At 39.3% G+C, this 22,296-nt stretch overlaps 1 protein-coding gene across 2 annotated transcripts in view; it reads right to left on the minus strand.

The window, feature by feature from the left end:
• Positions 1-7,577: 7,577 nt before the first annotated feature.
• The window catches only part of lmcd1 (LIM and cysteine-rich domains 1), a 63,559-nt gene continuing 48,840 nt past the window's right edge, over positions 7,578-22,296 (minus strand). For both annotated transcript variants that reach the window (XM_059944372.1, XM_059944373.1), the window contains exons 5-6: positions 13,521-13,736; positions 7,578-10,445 (exon numbers count right to left, since the gene is read on the minus strand). In XM_059944372.1, the coding sequence (XP_059800355.1) occupies positions 10,284-10,445; positions 13,521-13,736 (378 nt within the window). In that variant the 3' untranslated portion in view covers positions 7,578-10,283. The remainder of the gene's footprint in view (positions 10,446-13,520; positions 13,737-22,296) is intronic.

The raw sequence follows: 22,296 nt of genomic DNA on the forward strand, positions 1-22,296 counted from the left end.
TACACTAAGATCATTCTAACCCTTCCCATTTTTCTTTCATCCATTTGTCTATCTCAGAGTTTCTTAAATGCACCTAATGTACCTTCCTCTACCGGCAACACTGGCAGGGCCGTTCCACACACCCACTGCTCTCTATGTAAAAACATCTGACATTCACCCTATAGTTTCCTACAATCACCTTAAAATTATGTCCCCTCATGTTAGCCATTTCTGCCCTGGGAAAAAAGTCTCTCGTTGTCCAATTTATCTATGCCTCTCCTTATCTTATACAACTCTATCAAATCACGAGCGATTATATACGGCATATGAGATTGATAATCAACTCATATTCATACACATATGAATACCCATGCTCAGATGCAAGTGCACAATTCATCTGACACACAATCACATAACTACATTCAAAACCATATGAAATCATACAGAGATGTTGGTCTAAGGGCGGGTACTGTGTTGTGCTATTATTTCCATTGTCATAACAATATACACATGTTCATATACTGTAGCTACATAATCTCGTGGACTTGTACTTATGCACTCAATAATTCACGCATTCATATACTTATAAACATATGGTCACATAGATCTGACGCATCATTCAGATTTGGTTGGGATGCCTAAAGCCCTTAGCCAGAAAACATTTGTACTGTCTGTACACATCAGAATAGCCCTGAGTTTTTAATGAGCTTGCTGGGGCACAGCACATTCTCACAACATACTGGAGTTAGGAAGGGGTTAGTCCTCCTTGTTATCCAGGACGCAAGGACATAGATACTGGGTAGCAAGAAATAATTGCAATAACTGCCTGTGCAACAGCAAATCAGCTAGGAAGAATGTATCCATGGAATTTTATGAAGTGTTGGAGACAAATGTAGATATTAAAGAAAATTATCCCTATTTGTGGTACCTGTAATGGACAAACCATGGAATTAACCATCAAGTTGCTGTGGGAAAGAACACATCATTTACACATTCTATGGGCAAGATTTGGAGAAGGGTGAAATTAGGACCAAAATTCCTTGATGCAAATCACTTGCCACTATTGTAATTAGGAAAGAAATGTATATTCCTTTCAGGACTATGGCATGACTCTGCCTCGCTAGAAAACCGCTCAGAATAAAAAAAAACAAAATGCATGTTCAATTTTAATTAACCACTGGGAATTCAAGTTGAAACGACCCTTCTCTGGTTACAAATTGAGTCCAGATGGAACAAAATTCACCATCCACTGGGTTAATTATGCAATGTCTGGTTTGGCTTGTTAAATATTGCATTGCCATTTTCCTGACAACTGGACTCGAATTTATAAATATCTCTACATTTAGGATGTCCAACAGATTAGATAGGCTCAACTTCCACAGTATAAGGACTACAAATTTTAGGACTATAGTGTCACTTGCCAAAGCAAGGAATTTCAATATCGAAGTTCAAAGTTCAAAATTAGTTTATTATCAAAGTACATACTGCATATGTCACCATATACAATCCTGAGATTCATTTTCTGGCAGGTGTACGCAATCCACAATAGAATAATTACTGTAATAGAATCAATGAAAGACCACACCGACGTGTGAGTTGAACCAACGTGAAGAAAGGCAACAAATTTGCAAATACAAAGAGAAAGATATAATAAAAGTAAATAAATAAACAATAAATATTGAGAATATGAGATGAACATTTCAATGACAGGGCAAGTGAAGCTGGAGTGAAGTTAATCCCTTTGGTTCAAGAGCCTGATGTTTGAGGGATAATAACTGTTCCTGAACCTGGCGGTGTGAGTCCTGATGTCTCTGTACTTCTTCCTGATGGTGGAATTAAATGGTTATCAGAAGCCCTACAATCTAGTGTCCACAGTGTCCTTTCATCCTGTGCAAATCAGCTGGCAGGGGCACTTGCCAGACACTTTTATCCCCCTCTTCAGTTTGTGACACTCACCCCTTTAAGAAGACCATTATCATCCCAGTTCCTAAGAAAAACATATAATACACCTTACGACTACTGCCCAGTGGCTCTGATACCTACTATCAAGAAGTGCATTGAGAAGCAACCCCAGACAACCCCAACATACTGCAATTACAAGTTTCTTACGGCTGAAACAAGTCCTCAGTGGACAGGCAGCAATATCTCTGTTCTAAACACTGGTGCTCCACAAGGTTGCATCTTCAATCCCTTACTCCAGTCACTGTAGACTCGCGTGTGGCAGTTTCTCTTCTAGCTCCATCAACAAGTTGGCAAATGATACCAGTTTATATATCTCAAATAACAAGGAGTACAGGAAAGAGATAGAAAACCTGGTAACATGATGTCATGACAACAACTGTTCCCTCAATGTCAGCAAAAGAAAAGAGCTGGCCATTGCTTTCAGAAAGGCAAGTAGTGACATGCCCCTAACTACATCAATGACGTTAAGGTTGAGAGGGTTGAGAGCTTCAAATTTCTAGGTGTGAGCATCACCAATAGTCTGTCCTGGTCCAAGTACATTGATGCCACAGCCAAGAAAGCTCATCAATGTCTCTACCTTCTCAGTAGGCTTAAGAAATATGGTATATCCACATCGATCCTTATCACCTTTTATTGATGCAGCAGAAGAAGCATCTGCAGAGGATGTGTAATGACTTAGTATGGCAACTGTTCTGCACATGACTGCAAGACACTGCAGAGAGCTGTGGATGTAGTTCAGCACATCGTGGAAACCAGCCTCATCTCTATGGACTCTGTCTATACTTCTTGCTGCCTCACCGAAGTAGCCATCATTATCAAAGACCTGACCCACCATGGACATATTCTCCTCTACCCTCTTGAAACAGGCAAAAAATAAAAAAGCCTGAAAGTACATATCATCAGGATCTAGGTTATATTCTACCTTACTTTTATAAGGCTACTAAATGTTTCTCTATAGTACAATAAAATGGGCTTGTGACCTCACAATCTACCTTGTAATGATCCTGCACCATATTGGTTACCTGCACTGCACTTTCTCTGTAACTGTTACACTTTATTCTGTGTTCTGTGTCTGTTTCATCTTGTTTTATCTCAATGCACTGTAATGATTTGATCTGTATGAATAATATGCAAGGCAAGCCTTTCATTGTATCTTGGTGCACCGTTACAATAATTAACCAATTCCAATCAATTATGATGACCATGTGAGGCTGGTGTAATCATGTCACTGCTTTCCCCCCAAAAAGTGTTTACTGTATTGAGATGAACATGGGGAAAAAACAATTTAATATTTAAGCTTTTAACTGAAGGCTAAGTAAATTTAGATTTACATGTAACAGCCTACCTGGCCCAATGAACGTGTGATTAATTAGCTCACTACCCTGTACATCTTCGGAACATGGGAGGAAGCTGGAGCACCAGGAGGAAAGCCATGCAGTCATGGGGAGAACGTACAGACTCCTTACAGACAGCAGTGGAACTGATCTTCGGTTATTGGTGCTGTAGTAGAGTTCTGGTAACCATTATGCTGTCATATCTCCCTGGAAAATAAATTGATCATGTACGCTAACACTTATAAGTACATTATATTGCATAGATATGTTTATCTTTCATACTCTCAACCAAAAGTTAAGCCCACACAGGACTCCACGTTATGGTTTTAATCTGATTTCTTCTATCCTCAAACATGGGTCCCTTTCCACCATAGTTGAATAAGTCTCAATCTTTCCAATCCATTTCTGCTTTTCTGTTCTTAACCGACTCATCCCACCTGAACAAGGATTCTACTTGTCTTCATGTTTCACTTCACTACCCTCCACACACACTTTTGGCAATTTCTGACACTTCCAATGTGATCCCACATCTTCCCCTCACCTCTCCTTTCAGATTTCCAAAATGGTTGATCTCTCCAGGACACTCAGATTCCACCTCTACTAGAAGCCTGTGGCTTCTTCACAGCACCTTTCTAAGCAACAGTGGGAGATGATGGATGTGACTGTTTAACTCCTCTCGGCCCAGTGTCTAGGGATCCAAGCACCCTAATTTTGTGTTTAGTCAGTACTTATGATGTGATCCTGCAAAAAATCTTTACTTCTTCGTTATGTTTGCTTCATGAGTTGATGCTTGCAAGAATGCTAGAAAAAGATATGAAGGGGGACTCAAAATGCTGGGATGTTGAGAAAAATATTCAAGGAGAAGGACATTATGCTCACCAACATTCTTGTTTGTGCAACAGATGGAGCACCATCAATAACAGGACATCACTATGGGGTTATGACTTTCTTGAAGAAAGCTGTACCTAAAATATGTACCATTCACTGGGTAATTCACAGACAACATCTTGTCACAAAAAACATTAGTGATTGGCTGCAGAATTCATTAAGTACCGTTCTCACAGCGATAAATAAAATTAAGTCACATGCTCTTAATTTTCAATTATTTCAAGAGCTTTGTATTGAGAATAATGAACAGTCTGAATGCTTGCTGTTGCACATAGAAGTCAGATGGCTCTCAAAAGGAAACTATGCTTATATGCACATTTTGAAAGTGTGATAAACTTCTTTGAAGACTTGAATGCTTCATTCTCAGTAATTGACTCAAGAACATTAGGCACGACTTTGCTTATTTGTCAGAATTACCTACAAAGTTTAATTCAATTAATTTTCATTTGCAGGGAAATTATGTGAATCTTATCAAACTCAAATAAGTTTTCTCCATATTTCTGTCCTATTTAAGGGGGGAACACTTGAACATTATTTACATGGATTTCCAGAAGGTGTTTGACAAGGTGCTGTGTAAAATGACTTATCCATAAGATAAAGATGCATAGAGTTGGGGGTGATGTATTAGCATAGCTGGAGGTTTAACTAACTAATAGAAAGCAAGAGTTGGGATACATGGGTGATATTCAAATTGGTGATCAGCGGTGAGCGGTGTGCCACAGGTGTCGATGCTGGGTCCACATCTGTTCACTAAACACATTAACGATCTGGAAGAGGGGAACAAGTATAGTGCATCCAAGTTTGCTGATGATACTAAATTCAGTAGAAAAACGAATTGTGCAGAAGATATGGAGAATCTGCAGAGAGATATAGATAGGTTAAGTGAATGAGCAAGTGTCTGGCAGATGGAGTACAATGTTGGTAAATGCGAGTTCATCCACTTTGGAAGGAAAAATGAAACAGTGGATCATTACTTAAAACGTAAAAAAACTACAGCAAGCTGCTGTGCAGAGAGACTTGGGAGTGCTTGTGCATGAATTGCAAAAGGTTGGTTTGCAGGCGCAACAGGCTATCCAGAATTCAAATGGAATGTTATCCTTCATTGCAAGAGGGATTGAGCTTAAGATCAGGAAGGTTATGCTGCAACTGTACAGGGTACTGACGAGGCCTCACCTGGAATACTGTGTGCAGTATTCCTGTGCTGTATACTGCACAGTATACTGTGTGTCTCCTTACTTCAGAATACTGTCTTTGGAAGCAGTGCAGAGGAAGTTCACTGGGTTGATTCCAGAGATGAAGGGGCTAGACCATGAGGAGAGATTGAGTCGCCTGGAATTCAGAAGAATGAGAGGAGATCTTATAGAAACATATAAAATTATGAAAGGGATAGATAAGATAGAGGCAAGAAAGTTGTTTCTACTGGTAGGTGAAGCTAGAACTAGGGGACATAGCCTCAAGATTCGTGGGAGTAGACAGGATGGAGATGAGGAGGAACTGCTTTTCCCAGAGAATGGTGAATCTGTGGAATTCTCTGCCCAATGAAGCAGTGGAAGCTACCTCAGTAACAATAGCTAAGACAAGTTTGGATAGATTTTTGGATAGTAGGTTATGGGGAAAAGGCAGGATGGTGGAGATGAGTCCATGACCAGGTCAGCCATGATCTGACTGAATGGCGGAGCAGGCTCAATGGGCCAGATGGCCAACTCCTGCTCCTATTTCTTGTTTGGCTGTAATGAGCTTTTCCAATTTCTGAGATTCTCTAAGTTGGAAGAGAAAGAAAGAATACCAGATGATTATTTTCAGGTCCATGTGTACTGTGCTCACCTGGATGGGCTGCATATATAGACATGTCAGAGAAATATCAGGATCTTTTCTCAATCCAAATTCCAGATTCCACATTCCTGAACACTTGCAATGGAGAATTAACAGGAAGAATGGAGGAAAAACTTGCAGACAGAAGTCAGTATATCCTTTCTAAAATAAAGAGCCCAAAACTGCACACAACACTCCAAGTGTTGTCTCACAAGTGCCTTATAGAGCCTCAACATCACATCCCTGCTGTTATATTCTACACCTCTAAATGAATGCCAACATTGCATTCGCCTTCTTCACAACTGACTCACCCTGGAGGTTAACCTTTAGGGTATCCTGCACAAGGACTCCCAACTCTCTTTGTATCTCTGCATTTTGAATTGTCTCTCCATCTAAGTAATAGTCTGCCCATTTATTTCTTCTACTGAAGTGCATGACCATACAATTTCCAACATTGTATTTCACTTGCTATTTCTTTGCCCATTCCACTGAACTGTCTAAGTCTCTCTGCAGGTTCTCTGTTTCCTCAACACTACACACTCCTCCACCTATCTTTGTATCATTGGCAAATTTAGCCACTAACCCAATAATACCATAGTGCAAAGTAAAAAGCAGCAGTCCCAACTCCGACCCTTGTGGAACTCCACTGGTAACTGGCAGCCAGCCAGAATAGGATCCCTTTATTCCCACTCTCTGTTTTTGCCAATCAGCCAATGCTCCACCCATGCTAGTAATTTCCCTGTAATTCCATGGGCTCTTACCTTGCAAAGCAGCCTCTTGTGCAGAATTTTCTCAAAGGCCTTCTGAAAACCCAAGTACACCAAGTCTACTGCATCTCCTTTCTCTATCCTGCTTGTAATTTCCTCAAAGGATTACAGTAGGTTTGTCAGGCAGATTTTCCTTTTAGGAAACGATGTTGGCTTTGGCCTATCTGGTCATGTGCTTCCAGGTACTCCATAATCTCATTCTTAATGATTAATTCCAACAAATTCCCAACCACTGATGTCAAGCTAACAGGTCTATAGTTTCTTTTCTGCTGCCTCTCACCCTTCTGGGGATCTGAGACTCTGAGTGACTCCTTCGAGTGACATTCTGCATGATGTTAAGAAGCTGATATCACAGCACCATGCCCATCCTTCTCATTGAAAAGCAATTAAGGAGTGAATCGTTGGACTACAAACTGTTAATGAAAGTTGTTTTTACTGTAAATAAATAAATAAATAAATCAATCAGTAGCTTAAAATATACTTGAATATTTTTGTAATTATTTGTCACGGCTTTGAATTTGCAGTTTCCATTTTCTTTCAATGTACGTCATAAATCAAATTATCAATAGTTTTTATAAAATGGCCAGAAAGTGAGAGGGTTTGCTGGGGATATGGTTTGGGAGCCAAGGGGCCAGTAACACAAAAAAGTTTGGGAACCACTGGTGCATATGTTTTGAAATTTATAATGTAACCTGAATTAACATGAGTGCTGTGTCTGATGAATATTAATACAGAGCCTAGCATCGTACATTTTGAATGTTCATGTGAACCCTTAAAACAGCTCTCATAACCACGTAAATGATTCTGAAGATGTACGAAACAGATGGTGCACAGTTAAACAATGAAACATAAATTTGTCTTGCTCTCAGTTTTTATTGATGTTCTCGTAAGGGTTAAGTAACTGCAGAAATCTATACTTAGACATGTCATTCACTGTTCACCAAAAATGTCACACGTTGTCTTTAACTTATGCTAACTATATAATTTTCACAAATCGAACCTCCCCCATCTCAAAAATGCTCATTTAACATATTCCTTTTGTGCTTTCACCTGTGGCGAAATGCAAAAAATGGATGAGGGCATGTACAAGCATGTTTTTTGTGGTGGGAATGCTGAACGCAAACTGGATCGATTACATTTACTTGGTGTTTGAAGGCCCTGTATCTCTGTTGTCCTTCTTCCTGCAAACCCACCTAAACCAAGCAGAAGCAGGCATTCTTATGTGTCCTCCCCTTCCACCTTCCACTTCAATGTTAACAGTTTGCACTGTGGAGCTGCTCAAGAGCAAGCAATGAAATCAAAATTTATGCTGTTAATTTTAACCTAACCCGCCTACTGGGGAACAGGTAAATTGGATTACCAGCCAGTCTTGCATTTTATATTAGAGACAATATCTCATGCTATGGATCTCTCCAGTTGAGCAGATAGATCAAACTAACCCCAAATGAGTCCTAGGACTTGAAGGTATTTTTAAGGGAAGAGAACATTTTTGCTATATGATCCATTTCCACATACTTCCCAGCTCTCACTCCCCAAGTCTGTGCACATTTGTATTCCAAATGTCCCCTGCACCCTCCCTCTAACTGATTAGCCCTCACAGTCCAACAGCCCAGCAACCACTCTCTGCTGGTGAATCTCATTGCCAGCCCTGTGAATTTGTAACAGCTACTTTATAGAATTAAACACTTACGGAATTATTCAACAATTATAGAATTATACATAATTAGATACAATTAACATTCAATTCTTTTAAGATTTTAAATGAATGTTAGTCTTCTGTCAAGCAACAAGATACTCTACCATAACTAATTGTTTAAAGCACAAGCTCAACTTGCTACCTTCTCTCTTTTCAGCATGGAGCCTACTGTAGATTATTCTAAATTAATTGATAGGGTTAGAAAATAAGATATTCATTCCCTTGCTGATTTCCTCTGAATATTCAAGGGAAGAAGGTTTAAACAACATAAAACATTTCTAACCATTAGGTAGCTATTGAATTGCAGACTGTAACATGATCATCTGATACAAGAAAAACATAGGTTTGAGGATATTGAATAGGCATTTCTAAAGTACTATCTTAAATCAGAGCATTGTTACAGTAAAGGTGACAAGCTTTGACCCTGCAAACCCTTCCTAAAGAAATGACAATGAAATTACTTCCATCCCCAGTATCTGCTGTTCTGATTTCCTGTACTCCAATATGATCAAATCTAAATCTTGACTTAACCACCCTCAAGGGTGTAACTTAAAACCGGTGTTGAACGCCAGTATTTCTTGTAGCCATTTACTATCTCTGTTTCTCTCTTATGTGGTATGTTCCAAGTGTTTTAGGGCTTATTCCTGGGCTGCACCCGTGTAGCTCTACATCACTGGGAGCAGCATAAATTAGCTAACTCTAGTGTACATTATAATTCAGTCTGATTCGACTTTCATCGTGAAAAAGGTTCTTTAAGGATATGGTCACTGTAAAGCGATTTAGCAGGCGAATCCCAGATATACTCTCCCTCAGTAGCCCCAAGGCGAGGTGCAGCACATTTACTGTCATGATCAGATCAGGTTATTAAATCCAGAGAGTGATAGGCTTCCGGTGGTTTATACTGTATATTCTCTGCGCTCTTTTTGCCAGTTTGTTTCAAGAAGGCACCTCCTTGGAAATTCTCTCATTTTCTGGTGAGTTATTTAAAAAGTAATTTACTGGATATTGATTTGCTCCTAAGTTCAAATGTTTTACTGTTTATCATCTAAATGGACTTAACCATTATGTTAATTCATAGGTCCAGCGATTAAATTCTGACAGGAATTTAACTTCAGCTGAAATGAACTCCCACAAAGATGCCATACCTGTAGACCAGATTAACTCACCCACCAGTCATGTTCTCATGATCTTACAGAATTCTACATTCAATACAGAAACATAGCAAGGGTTGAAGTGCAGCTTTTCAATTATATATATGGTGCAAAAATAAATAATTTTTTAAAAGTCTTCCATTCCTCAGGTAAATTTGGACTCAGATTGAAGATGGTATACATTTCACTGAATTAAGCGCATGATACCAAACCACAGTTTTCTCTCAGAGGGGTCTTGCAAAATTAATAAACCAATAACAAAGACATCAAACAAGAAAAAATCTGCAGGTGCTGGAAATCCAAGCACCACACACAAAATGCTGGAAGAGCTCAGCAGGCCAGGCAGCATCTAGGAAAAGAGTGCAGTTGACACTTCAGGCCAAAACAATTCGGCAGGACTGACTAAGGTTTTCAGCCCAAAATATCAACTGTACTCTTTTCCTAGATGCTGCCTGGCCTGCTGAGTTCCTCCAGCATTTTGTGTGTGTAACAAAGACATCATTACCACCTTTGTAATGAATCTTAGACAATTTTAAAAGAGTGTCCACTTTGTGTAAATACTTCACTCTCCAGAGCTTCTACTAGAGTTTGCTAGATCCATATTCTATTATTTAGCTGACCAAAGTTTCTTTGGTTAGTTTATACAGACGGTGAATGTAAATTAGAGCATGATCGTCATTCCAGTGGAAGTCCTTCACATGTGCTTGTTTCTTTTGTTACAGGCTGTACAGAACAGCTTGGTCTGCTCCAGTTCATAGGACTTTCCAAGCAGTGGCTGATCACACTCCAAGCAGCAGAAGTGCTTCTTGTGCCACGTCAGTCCCTTGCATTCTACGAAGTCTTCTGAGAAAATTAGCTGCAACCAAAAAGAGATCACAATGAAACACAAGATATTATTACTACACGGTGATTGCTATCTCTTTCACCTTTGCTGCCACTCCTTGACAACAAAACCTTGGTGGCCATTTCAATCCAGTACTTACAGCAATAACACACATACTACAGAATTATGGTGAAGTTCTGCATTACGTGAAGCTGGGATAGGCAACTTATTTACTCTGAAGAAGGTGAATATTTAGCTCATCTTTTCTGTAGCCAGCTCCCAACAGGGCATTCTTATTGAACCTATTTCCTCCTCTTTGTTTCCCTATTGCTCTGCAAGTGTGTGGTCTTTTCCCACATGTCCAAGAACTCCCCTTTGACACTAAGGTGTGATTAGAGTAGCCAATTAATCTACATTGGCCATCTATCAAGGATTTATTTTTGGTGACGAAAGAACAGCTCAACACTGCTTTGAGATATGAAAGAGATCTTATTGAACTAGACAGTAGGCAGAGGGACTGAATAGCCCCCCTTTAAAAGAAAACTTTCAAACTAAAAACTCCTCCCACTTTTATTCACACAGGCCCAGCTCACTGAATTGTCAAACGTCTTTAATCTGCGTCACATCTTTGTTTTGTCATTCATAGCTACACCTTGTCCCTTAACTTCCTATCTTCATATGCTAAACTTCCACCCCGATTAACTGTACTCCAGCACTGAAATTCCAATATGGCTTTCTTGGGGCTGGAAATGTGAAAGCTATAAGTACTTCTTCCTTCAGTTGTAAACACCACTGATCTTCTCCACCAACTAAAAAGCTTGATTTTATAATTGCTGATTGAAAACCGCTATAATATTTATCATTCTCTCCAATAACCTCGATTGAGGCTACTTGATCTACAGTTTATAGCAGCTCTCAGAGCAATGGCAGTAATCTCATTCCTCGCTATTTTCTCCAATCAATCCCTCTCCTGCCCACCTATTCTCCTGCCATTAACCCATACATGGGGCATTTTTCAGCCACCAGTTAACCCATGATATGTTTTTGCAGCAGCACATCTTAAGCTTTATTGCTAACTAGTTTACAGAAAACACTTATAAAAGAAATTAACACAACGTAAACTATGAAATTTGCACTTTGTGCCCACTTTATTAGGTACCTCCTGCACCTAATAAAATGGCCAATGAGCACATGTTTGTGGTATTCTGCTGCTGTAGCCCATCTACTTCAAGGTTTGACATGTAGATTCAAAGATGCTCTTCTGCACACCATGGTTATAACATCTGGTTATTTGAGTTACTGTCGCCTTCCAATTTAGCTATTCTCCCCCGACCTTTCTCATTAACAAGGCATTTTCGACCACAGAGCTGCTGATCATTAGATGTTTTTTGTTTCTCGCACCATTCTCTGTAAACTCTAGGGACTGGTGTGCATGAATATCCCAGGAGAGCAAGAGTTTCTGGGATACTCAAACAGCCCCGCTTTGTAGCAACAGCCATTCTATGGTCAAAGCCACTTAAATCACAATTCTTCCCAATTCTGATGCTTGGTGGAGCAGCAACTGAGCCTCTTGACCATGTCTGCCTGCTTTTATGCATTGAGTTGCTGTGGTGTCCCTGTCTATGTTGGGTCTCACTAATGTGGAGGTTGCCACACTGGGAGTACCAGATATGATGTAGAAGATGACCCTAATAGATTCACAGGTGAAATATTGCCTTGGCTGGAAGGACTATTTGGGGCCTTGAGTGAGAAACGCTGCTTCTCATTTCTATGCTGTGAGACATTGATATAGAAATGATTATGGCACTTATGTAGGGTATAATGCACAGTTTGGAAGAGTTGTGATTTTATGTGGTAAAGTATCTCATTTGTAGCAAATAGATGTTGTCATATCCAAGACTTACTTGTTTTTATTTTATTAAATTGATTGTAACCAGCAGCTGACAGATTTTAAAACTTCTTCAATTTTATAACAGTAGTCAGATATCAAATGGTTGTTGATGATAATTGTCTCTGGAGCTTAAAAGAATCCCATGGAGGCAGTGCAATACAGTGTGCAAAGTGACTTATCATGTGCTCTTGGACTGTCACTGCCATAAATGGCAAAGGAGAGTTTAAAATCAGAAAGCATGCTTTGGTTTTGAATTTATATAAAGCATCATATATGAATCATAAAATCAAAACCAAATTATTTTCTTTAAGTTTTTATTGGTTGTGGAGGCTCAGACTGGATTATCAAGTGGAAGAGCAAAAGGAAGTTCTTTGTCAGTGTTTGCTGTAAGAGTGAATGACAGATCAAAATACTTGACAAGAAAAAAATGGAAAAAAGAACAAAACCGTTGTCATTAGTTTAAAACTAAGACTACAAATGAATTTGCACATGCCTCTAAATTTTCCTTTTACAACTCTCTGTAAATTACTGAATGCACTGCAAAGGCATTCCCGTTAACTTCAATGTCATGTCATTGCATTTCTAAACACAGTAAGCATTATTTTCAGATCATCTGCATGTATGTACGGGGTATTGAGATGATTTTTCACATCAAACTTTCAATAACAACTGAAAGCCAACTTTAATTTTCACAGCCATTGCCACTATTGTTCCACATTGAACCTTATGTTTTCATCACATTGGATGTGAACCAGCTTCCACTTAAGGCTCAGTGTATCTGACAACACCCCACTGTGAATGTCATATTCAGAATGTACTCAGATAAGACATAGGATATTGTTCCTGAACTATAGCCAGCAATTGTGTTTAAATCCAGGCATAAAACTAACAGAGAAGAACTCTGTATTTTACTATATTTTTCTCCTGGTTGTTCAGATTGACTATCTGAAGGGTTGGTTGTTTCTATAACTTTTTTATGATTTTGGAGCAAGTGGCTGAAATAAAGTCATTGAAGTAAAGTGAGTTTGGCACAAATGTGATTGTTACATGAACTTCCAGGATAGACAACGTTAACTTTGCTAAGATGACTTTACCACAGCAAGGGTAACCTAGATACCCAGTTGAATTATCATGCCTTGTCTTCGGTTGCAAGGGAATATATGATGCTGTGTGCTTAGATTGGTAATGCACTGAACACCATCCTCCCAACAACCCACCTCATCGCAGGCAATGCAGCGAGGTTTCTCACTCTCACAGTAATGGCGCCCACACATCAACCGGCCACTCTTCCAGAAGTAGATGAGATCCACCAGGGGTTCATTGCACCAGGTGCATAAAAAGCATGCTGGGTGCCAAAGGCGGGCATATCCAGCACGCTCACAATACACCACAGGGCTCTCATTGCTGACAGTCTGCTTGCAAAGTTCACAATGCTGCAAAACAAAATGCAAAAAAGAGTCAGGCCAACATAATAACATCAGATAAATGCTTCTACCAGGAAAACAGATCCAAAACTTGAGGTGTGCCTCACCCTCGAAACAATAGCCATTGACTTTCAAATGTGGCCAACCCATTTCCAGCACTTCCATTTTACATGCGCTGTGTCCGGAAGAATATTCAAGGAATACCTTTCTGTTAAATAGGGCTGCGGTCAGTTTGCACTTTTGGGCTAAGCTCCAAGGACTGTGCTACAACTAACCTCACAGTTTACTTGATTTGCCATCAGTTCAGTCCAAAGATAAAGAAAAAGAATCCATTACGATCACAGGGTAATTCCAACAATCCAAATGAAGCTGATCGACAGTTCAGAAATATAGTTTCTTCAGGCAGGGCATTCTGAATGATTTAAAAATGATCTTTAATGAAACTGATGGATTCCAACAGATCTAGGAATACTAGAGCAGCATCACAAACCTGCTGATATATGGAGATGTAACAAAGGCCTTTTCAAATTTACGTTTTCAGGTGGAATTTACCATCCAGTTTAAGTAGTTTTATCTTGCATTGCAGAGCATGTAATTCTTAATATTTCCTGCAAAAGCTCTGTACATGTCATCATTTAAAATATGACAACAGCTCATTGTTTGGGTAAATTGGCACCAGACACAACCCCATCTAAATGCTTATTTGTGTTTGTCTGGAGCATTAGATTTTGCACTTCAAGGATGAATACACCAGCTTCAGGACTGAATTTTTATTCCTTTTATTTTCCCCAAGGTGAAAATAGTATAAGTTTTCACTATCCAAGCGAATAAAATCTGAAAGCATTTCATTCAAAGTTTGTGTTGGTTCTGATTTTAATACTTCTAGTCAGTGATAGAAGATGTTAACCTCATAGTCAGGTTGATAATCAAGCTTTCTTGTTGACATTTTCTATCTAATCCTCACATACCACAATTAAAATCACTGCTGTACCTAATTATATAGACATTCAAGCTTTCACACAACCAACAATCAAAATGCCCACTTGTTCATGTAAAACAGAAACAAGGAAAACAAAAGGGAAAAAAAGCAATGGATTAGTAAATTTGTTTCCAAATGAAATTGGTAGAGAAAGAATATTGGCGAGGATTTTAAGAGCACTTCCCCTCTCAGTAAACAATAGCATAAGATTACACACTGAGCCAAACAGGTTTCAAGACTCATTGGAAAACAACAAAAACCCAAACAAGATTTCAGAAAATATAGAAGTAACTGGGCTCTGAAATCAGCTATGTGTGCACTTTGTGCTCATATTAGGTTTTGGGATCCAGTTCCTGTGTAATGAGGCAAACCGTGGGACTGCTTGAATGTGATAGTGGGGTAAGAACAATGTCTTGGAATGGGATGAGAGTATAAGTCATGGATTCTATTTAGTACTAACCAAATAAACCCCGATCCAACTGTTTATAATTGTCTGCCAACAAATACAACTAGATTCTGAGATAATTATTCTTAGCTCTATGCAAATAACACTAAATACTAATATATTCAGCTAAAATCTTTATTATTTACCAACATTTCCATGAATGTCCTTCAGGTGTAATCAGTCAGCTGATGTGTTCAATGCCTTAATGTCTAATGTGGTAATTCTTTAAACTGATAATAAAGCTTGCATGAAATACCAAAATTCTTTGACTCAAGTCTCTTGCCTCACCTTCACTCAGATGCCTTGTCTGCAGAGAAACTCATTAATCAAGTCAATGCATTTCATTTCCAAAGTTCAAAGTAAATTTAAAGTAATTCTCTAGCCCATCTTCCCTCTGTCTGGTTTGGCATTTACAGTTTTCTTTAAAAAAGGCATTCGCTTTTGAAATTGGCAAAACTTGGCATCAATTTAACAAGATCAAAGTGACAGAAATATCAAAGACTTCAGCATATCACAGAAAATCAACCCACAATGCAACTTATGAAGCTAAATAACTTTATGTAAGTGAATGGAGGTGAAATAAAAGGCTGTGTTTTCATTACCTGTGGTTAATCCATACTTTAGTCAATGAGCAGGACACATTTTCAGTACAGAATGTGTTTTGCACAACATCAGTGATCCTATGGATTCTGCCAAACATCATTAACCAGTTATCCGCCTTTCTCATATGCTTCATGAATTCTAGGGCGTTAGAGAGCATGCATAATGTTAATGTATGAGGGGCGTATGATGGCTCTGCTCTTATACTCAATGGAGTTTAGAAGAATAAGCGGAGATTTCATTGCAATCTACAGAATATTGAAAGGATAGATAGTCGGGATGTAGAAGGAATGTTTCCAATAGTGGGGAGTCCTGAACCAGAGGGCACAGCCTCAGAATAGAAGGACATCCCTTTAAAGCAGAGATGAGGAGGAATTCCTTTAACCAGAGGGTGGTGAATCTGTGGAATTCAATGGCACTGATAGATATGAAGGACAAGTCATTGGGTATATTTAAAGTGGAGGTTGATAGCTTTTTATTAGTAAGGGGATTAAAAGTTTCAGGGAGAAGAATGATGGAAGGATTTGAGAGAGAAAATAATCTAGCAATGATTGAATAGTGGGGCAGACTTGATGGGTCAAATTTCCTAATTTTTAAATTGTGTCTTATTGTCTAATGTCTCAATCAACTGGACATTGCTGCATTACTTGTCCCATATGGAAGTGTTTTCCCAAGTGAACACCTTTGACCACAAGTCCAGCAGTCAGTGGTCAGCATGCAACATCCTGCAGATACTGTGACACAGGGACTCTATCTGTACTGCAGGCTTATTCTCTGAGTAAACTGCCCAAGTCATTTCGCAGAAAGCCTCTTCACTGGAATTCACCAACAGGCACCAAGATCTTGCTTGGCTAGTGGCTTCTTGTACAGAGAAATATCTTCCCCAATGCCCATTTCCTCAAGGACGGCTGCAGTGGGGTGAGATGCTCGCCCACCTCTTTGAAAATTGTGTATTCGTTGAGAAGATGTGGAGAAAGATGCGAAGAGCTACATCACAGTTCATCCCAAGCAACTACATAATGGAGGATACTTTGTTCCTCAAGGCACACCCAGAAACAGACATTATGTTGCTGGAAGATCATCAGCTTCGTGAAGGGCAAGTATCAGATTTACCTGTCCAATGCAGTGCTGGGGAAGGCACCATCAAGAAGTAGTCTGTAAAATGAGCCTCCACATAAATTCTTCGGTGGAGTAAAATACTCCGCAAGTTTTGTTTATTTGATTCCTAGTATCCTGGTCAATTTAAAAAATAGATTATCTGGTCAATATTATTACAATGTTTGTGGGTTTCATTTGTTCTCCTTTTTTAAACGTAGATTAAGCTGATGTAGAGGAATTTAAAAAAAAATAATTATGGAGATGTGCAATACATGATATTAGGAGAATTCCAGAAGGAATCTCACTGATCTTCCCTCTTGTCTTGCATCTCCTCTTGATTCTGATGTTTACGTATAGTAATGAAAGTCAGAGATAAGAACCCAGGATCAAAGCAAAACAAGGTCCTTTTTAATACATCAGAACGCTGACTGAGAGCTCGTGAGATGTTGCTGGTCATTCACGTTAGCTTTACTCTAATCAGTTTGTATTTATTTTTATCATGCACAGGTAGGTTGAGCCTTTACTCACACATGCCAGGAAGTGTTGATGAGCATGTGTGCTTCTATGTGTACGTGACATCAGTGCTCTCAAACCAACTCCAAGGAAAAATCTAAAACTCACCAGGAAGACCAAACCTTAAATACATTTACAATTATTCTCATTCATCTGAAGAGATTTAGGAAAGAAAAATGATGGATATATCAATTTCATGCACTGTGCCCAATTAAATCCAGAAAAGTTAAGCACCCAGAAGCAAAAATGGATTGAATTTTATTTGGTCTGGACTGGGTTAGTGGCAAGAAGTATAACTACTCCTATCATTGTGATGTTTAATTGAAAACATCACTAAAGGATAATATGGAATTAAATATGATTATTTCTTAAATTTTGGGCTCAAATTGCCTAAAGAGACATAGCACATCACAGCAGCAACACTGAATGAGAAATAAATCAACTAAGTTTCAAAAATCTGGAATCTGAGAGTAGGGGAATGACAGACACGAGGAGTCGTATGGTTTTGAAGAAAGGAAATTATTGTTACAATATTTCTTGATTTTAGTGTACATTGGGTGAATGCACAGAATAATACATTTGGGTTTCAGTGAACATAACTGGAGAGGCCATAGCAGTACAGCTAAAATAAAGCTAGAGCCTTTGCGTGGAGATACGTGCATATTTAGAAATATTCAAGACAGATATTGTTGCTTTCACAATAAAGTCAACATAAACACAGTCAAAAAATAGTTTCATGTGTTTATCCAAATATTAAAATTGCTTTGCAGTTTAACTAATGCTGTATGCTTAAGTGTCAAAATGATTAAAAAGCCAACAGAAACTTTACAGAAGCCTCGTTAGGTTTCCCAATACATTGGACATGAGAATGCTGTTATTAGCACCAACATACTTATTGATACAATGCAATTGAACAGGTACAGTCCTTGTAAGGTGCTTTGAAGGGCTAAGCTACAGGGAATCATCAATTAGATGTTACAATGTGTTGTGCTGAGGAACCTGGATAGCCAGGTGAAGAACAAAGCTCTCATATCTCATGTACTTTGTACCTGGCCACTGCTAGATGTTCTGGCAAAAAGGTACATGGAAGGTCTCTGTGTGGTTACGCCACTGTTTCTAAATGCCTGTGCTTTGGAGAAGCCTGCACTGCAAGCAGATGTTTGTTCCTATTCTGCATGCTTCTGAATGTGGAGGAAATTGTTAATGAAGGCTCCTCTTTGGATATAGACCTCAATAAAATAACAGCAAGCAAGAAACAGTGAGATATGGCATCAGGAGCAACACCCTGGAATAACCTTGAGCTCGGAATCTGAGAGTGACAATGTCTCTGCACTACTGTGCAAAGCAGTCCAGACATTCATAAGACAGGAGAAAATCTGCAGACACTGGAACTCCAAGCACACACACAAAACGCTGGAGGAACTCAGCAGAACAGGTAGCATCTATGGAAAAAAGTGCAGTTGACATTTCAGCCCGAAACTTCCACTATACTTTTTTTCATAGATGCTGCCTGGTTTGCTGAGTTCCTCTGGCATTTCATGTGAATGCTCAGACATACGGATTATAATTGAGGTTTGGGAGAGCTCTTTTTCGAAATGGGGAGCAAATTCAGAAGTCAGAGTTATAAAGGGACTTGGGAGTTCTAGTGTAGGAATCCCTAAAGACTGATTTAGTACCAGGAAAGGTAAATGCAATTTTAGCATTTATTTTGAGAGGACTGGAATATAAGAGCAAGGATAAAATGAAGAATCTTTATAATTTGTTGTTCAGACTACATTGAGAATATTACAGGCAGTTTTGGGCCTCATATCTAAGGAAAGATGTGCTGGCATTGAAGAGGAGTCCAGAAGAGGTTTACTAAAATGATCCTGGTAGTGAAAAGGTTCATGTACGAGTGTTTGAGGGCTCTGGGACTATATTCTTTGAAATTTAGAACAACGAGGAGGGAATCTCAGTGAAACCTGTAAAATATTGAGAAATTTGGACAGAGTGGAAGTTGAGAGGATATTTCCAATAGAGTGGGAGTCTAAGACTGAAGCGAACAGCCTCAGAATAAAAGGATTTTTATTTATTTATTGAGATACAGCATGCAATAGATACTTCCGGTCGTCTGAGCAGTGCCGTCCAGCAAACCCCGTTTTAACCCTAGCCTAATCACAGGACAATTTATAATGACCAATTAACCCACCAACTGGAATGCCTTTGGACTGTGAAAGGAAACCAGAGTACCTGTGGTCACAGGGAGAATGTACAAACTCCTTACAAGCAACAGCAGAAAATTGAACTCCAGTCACCTGTACTGTAAAGCGTTGTGCAAACTACTATGCTACCATTCCATCTCATGGACGTCCTTTTAGAACAGAGATGAAGAGGAGTTCCTTTAGCCAGGTGGTGCTGATTCTGTGGAATTCATTGTCGCAGACAGCTGAGGCTGCCAAGCCATTTGGTATACTTAAAGCAGAGGTTGATAGGCTCTTGATTAGTAAGGGCATCAAAGGATATGGGGAAAAGCCATGATTAAATGGCAGAGCAGACTCATAGATCTGATGGACTAATTCGGCTCCACTGTCTTATGGGCTAAACTTCTAAAACCTTACTGAAAAGAATCCAGTTGCCCATCAGACATAAGCAGTCTGCTCTTTATCAGCACCGACAGAAGTAGGCAACAGGCCAATGGTATGGAGTGGAGCATCAAGCAAGTCAACAGGCAATTTGCACACTATCCTTTCATCCGCTCTATTGCAAATAACCTGTATGTTTGATTATTTCTATTGTTTATGGGAGACCACCAATTATGATGAATATTCACGTTCTCCTTTTTCTTGGTGCTCCTGTGATATGAGCTACAAAACACCCATTGCTTGTTGACGTGTATCAAATGTAAATAAATTCACACTCCAGGGGCCAAGTTCTGGGATATATCAACCCAGCCTGTAATTTGAACCAGTCCGTGTAGCTGATTTTAATCAGAATTTGGGCAACGGTGAACCCTGCTTATCACGGCTAGCTGTTTCACACATGGTAACAATTTTCAACACAGTAAGACCACTAATCAGATTAGAATCAGAACAGAAACTTGATGGGGAGCAGCAAAACCTGCAAAGGCTGAATTACTACAAATAGTCAGTACCTCTGAAAATGAAAGTTTTCACAAATATTAACTTTAGTTTATGCAACTGTATGGCTTTCCTAAGAGGTCAGGTTGGTGGCATTACTGTTTCCTTTTGCAGGCTTTACCCAAATGTTTGAGAAGAGTTGCCACTGAAAAAAAATGCACATGTTCACATCATTGACAAGTGATAGCAAAGGAGATTAATGGCTCCATTCCATCCGCAAGAAAAATCATTTCATAATTACTTCTAACTAAAGAGCAATACATTTAAATTCATGAGCTGAAGTTGGCAAGTCTATAAAATGTAATTTTATGTGAGCAGAGAGTTGCATTTTTCCTGTTTGAAGTAGAAATGCTTGCATATTTCAAAGGAAGACTTGGTGTTCTGGTAATTAATCTGGGTACTATGTAAAAACACAGATATCTGAGCTCAATTATTTTTGGCCCTGGCTGCTCCACTTTCGTAATTTGTGGTATAGAACAGGTGAGGGTCAGAGTTCACTGCTGTTTCAGCATTTAGTCAGGCTCCAAACTGCAGCTGGGCATTCTCATTTTTAATGCATTCCATTTATCATTTTAAGTGTTTCAAAGTAGCTGTTCCAAGTTACTACTATCCTTCCTCTGTGAAACTGTTAAGGTCAACTTCCATTGAGTGGAGCTACTATGCGGATCTGACATATGTTTGCTCTCCTAGGCGAGAAAATGTAATGAACTTACTAGCCTGGAGAGTTTATGAAACAAAAGCAAAGGCATTCTTAATGATACTCTCAGACCAAAACAAGCCTGATGAAGGGTGTTGGGGTATTAGGCTGTGGTAAATTCCCTTTTAGCTCTCTCATTTCATAAGATTACCAGAGAATGAATTTCATGAAAGACCCCCACCTCTGCGCAAAATACTGAAAGGCACATGTGACAACTGGTAATTTCATCATGGCAGTACCACTATAATTTCCTCACACACCTCTTTGCATTTCCCAAGGATCAACTCCAAAGTTTATAATGATAAACCTCACCAGTACTTTGGCAATTTTCTATAATAAAGAATCTGGGTGTGTTTCCTATCCTCATGAAATCCATCTGGAGAATTACAAGCAAGCTCTCCCTTTGTATTGGGTCACTGCATGAAGTGAACTCAATACATGTCTATAATTCCAGTTTGATCGTAGGTTTAGGTGTGCAAAGCTGGGTAAGAGAAAAGATCTGGAATTAAGCCTAGAAGGTATTGGAAGATCTGGAATAAGAAATAAGGCTGGAGGGTTTTGACAAGGTCCAAACCAAGCACAATCTTAATTGACTGAAACTTAACTGTGGTGTGTTGCAGGGTCCATTGTTATTTGTCATCTATATCAGCGGTCTGGATGAAAATGTAGCAAATTTACTGATGATGCCATGATTGGGGGTATAGCAGACAATGAGGAGGGCTATCAAAGCATACAGCAGGATTTGAACCAGCTGGAAAAATGGGATGAAACATGGCAGATGGAATTTACAGACATGTTGCACTTTGGCAGAATAAATCAGGGCAGGACTTTACACTGTAAGCAGTAGGCAGCGAGGAGTGCAGCAGAATGGAAGAATCTGGGAATACAGACCCCTGAGGCTAGGAGAGACTAGAACAAGAGTTCATGGGTTAAGGATGAAAGATGAAATAGTTAAGTGGGACATGAGAGGAAACTTCTTCACTCAGAGAGGGGTGAGAATGTGGAAAAAGCTGTCAGTGGAATTGGTGGATGCAGGATTGAAATCACCATTTAAGAGAAATTTGGATAGGTAGATGGCTGGAGAAGGGGAATGGAGGGCAATGGTCCCGGTGCAGGTTGAT

This window comes from Hypanus sabinus, chromosome 19 (genome assembly GCF_030144855.1).
Source record: "Hypanus sabinus isolate sHypSab1 chromosome 19, sHypSab1.hap1, whole genome shotgun sequence".
Lineage (NCBI taxonomy): Eukaryota > Metazoa > Chordata > Chondrichthyes > Myliobatiformes > Dasyatidae > Hypanus > Hypanus sabinus.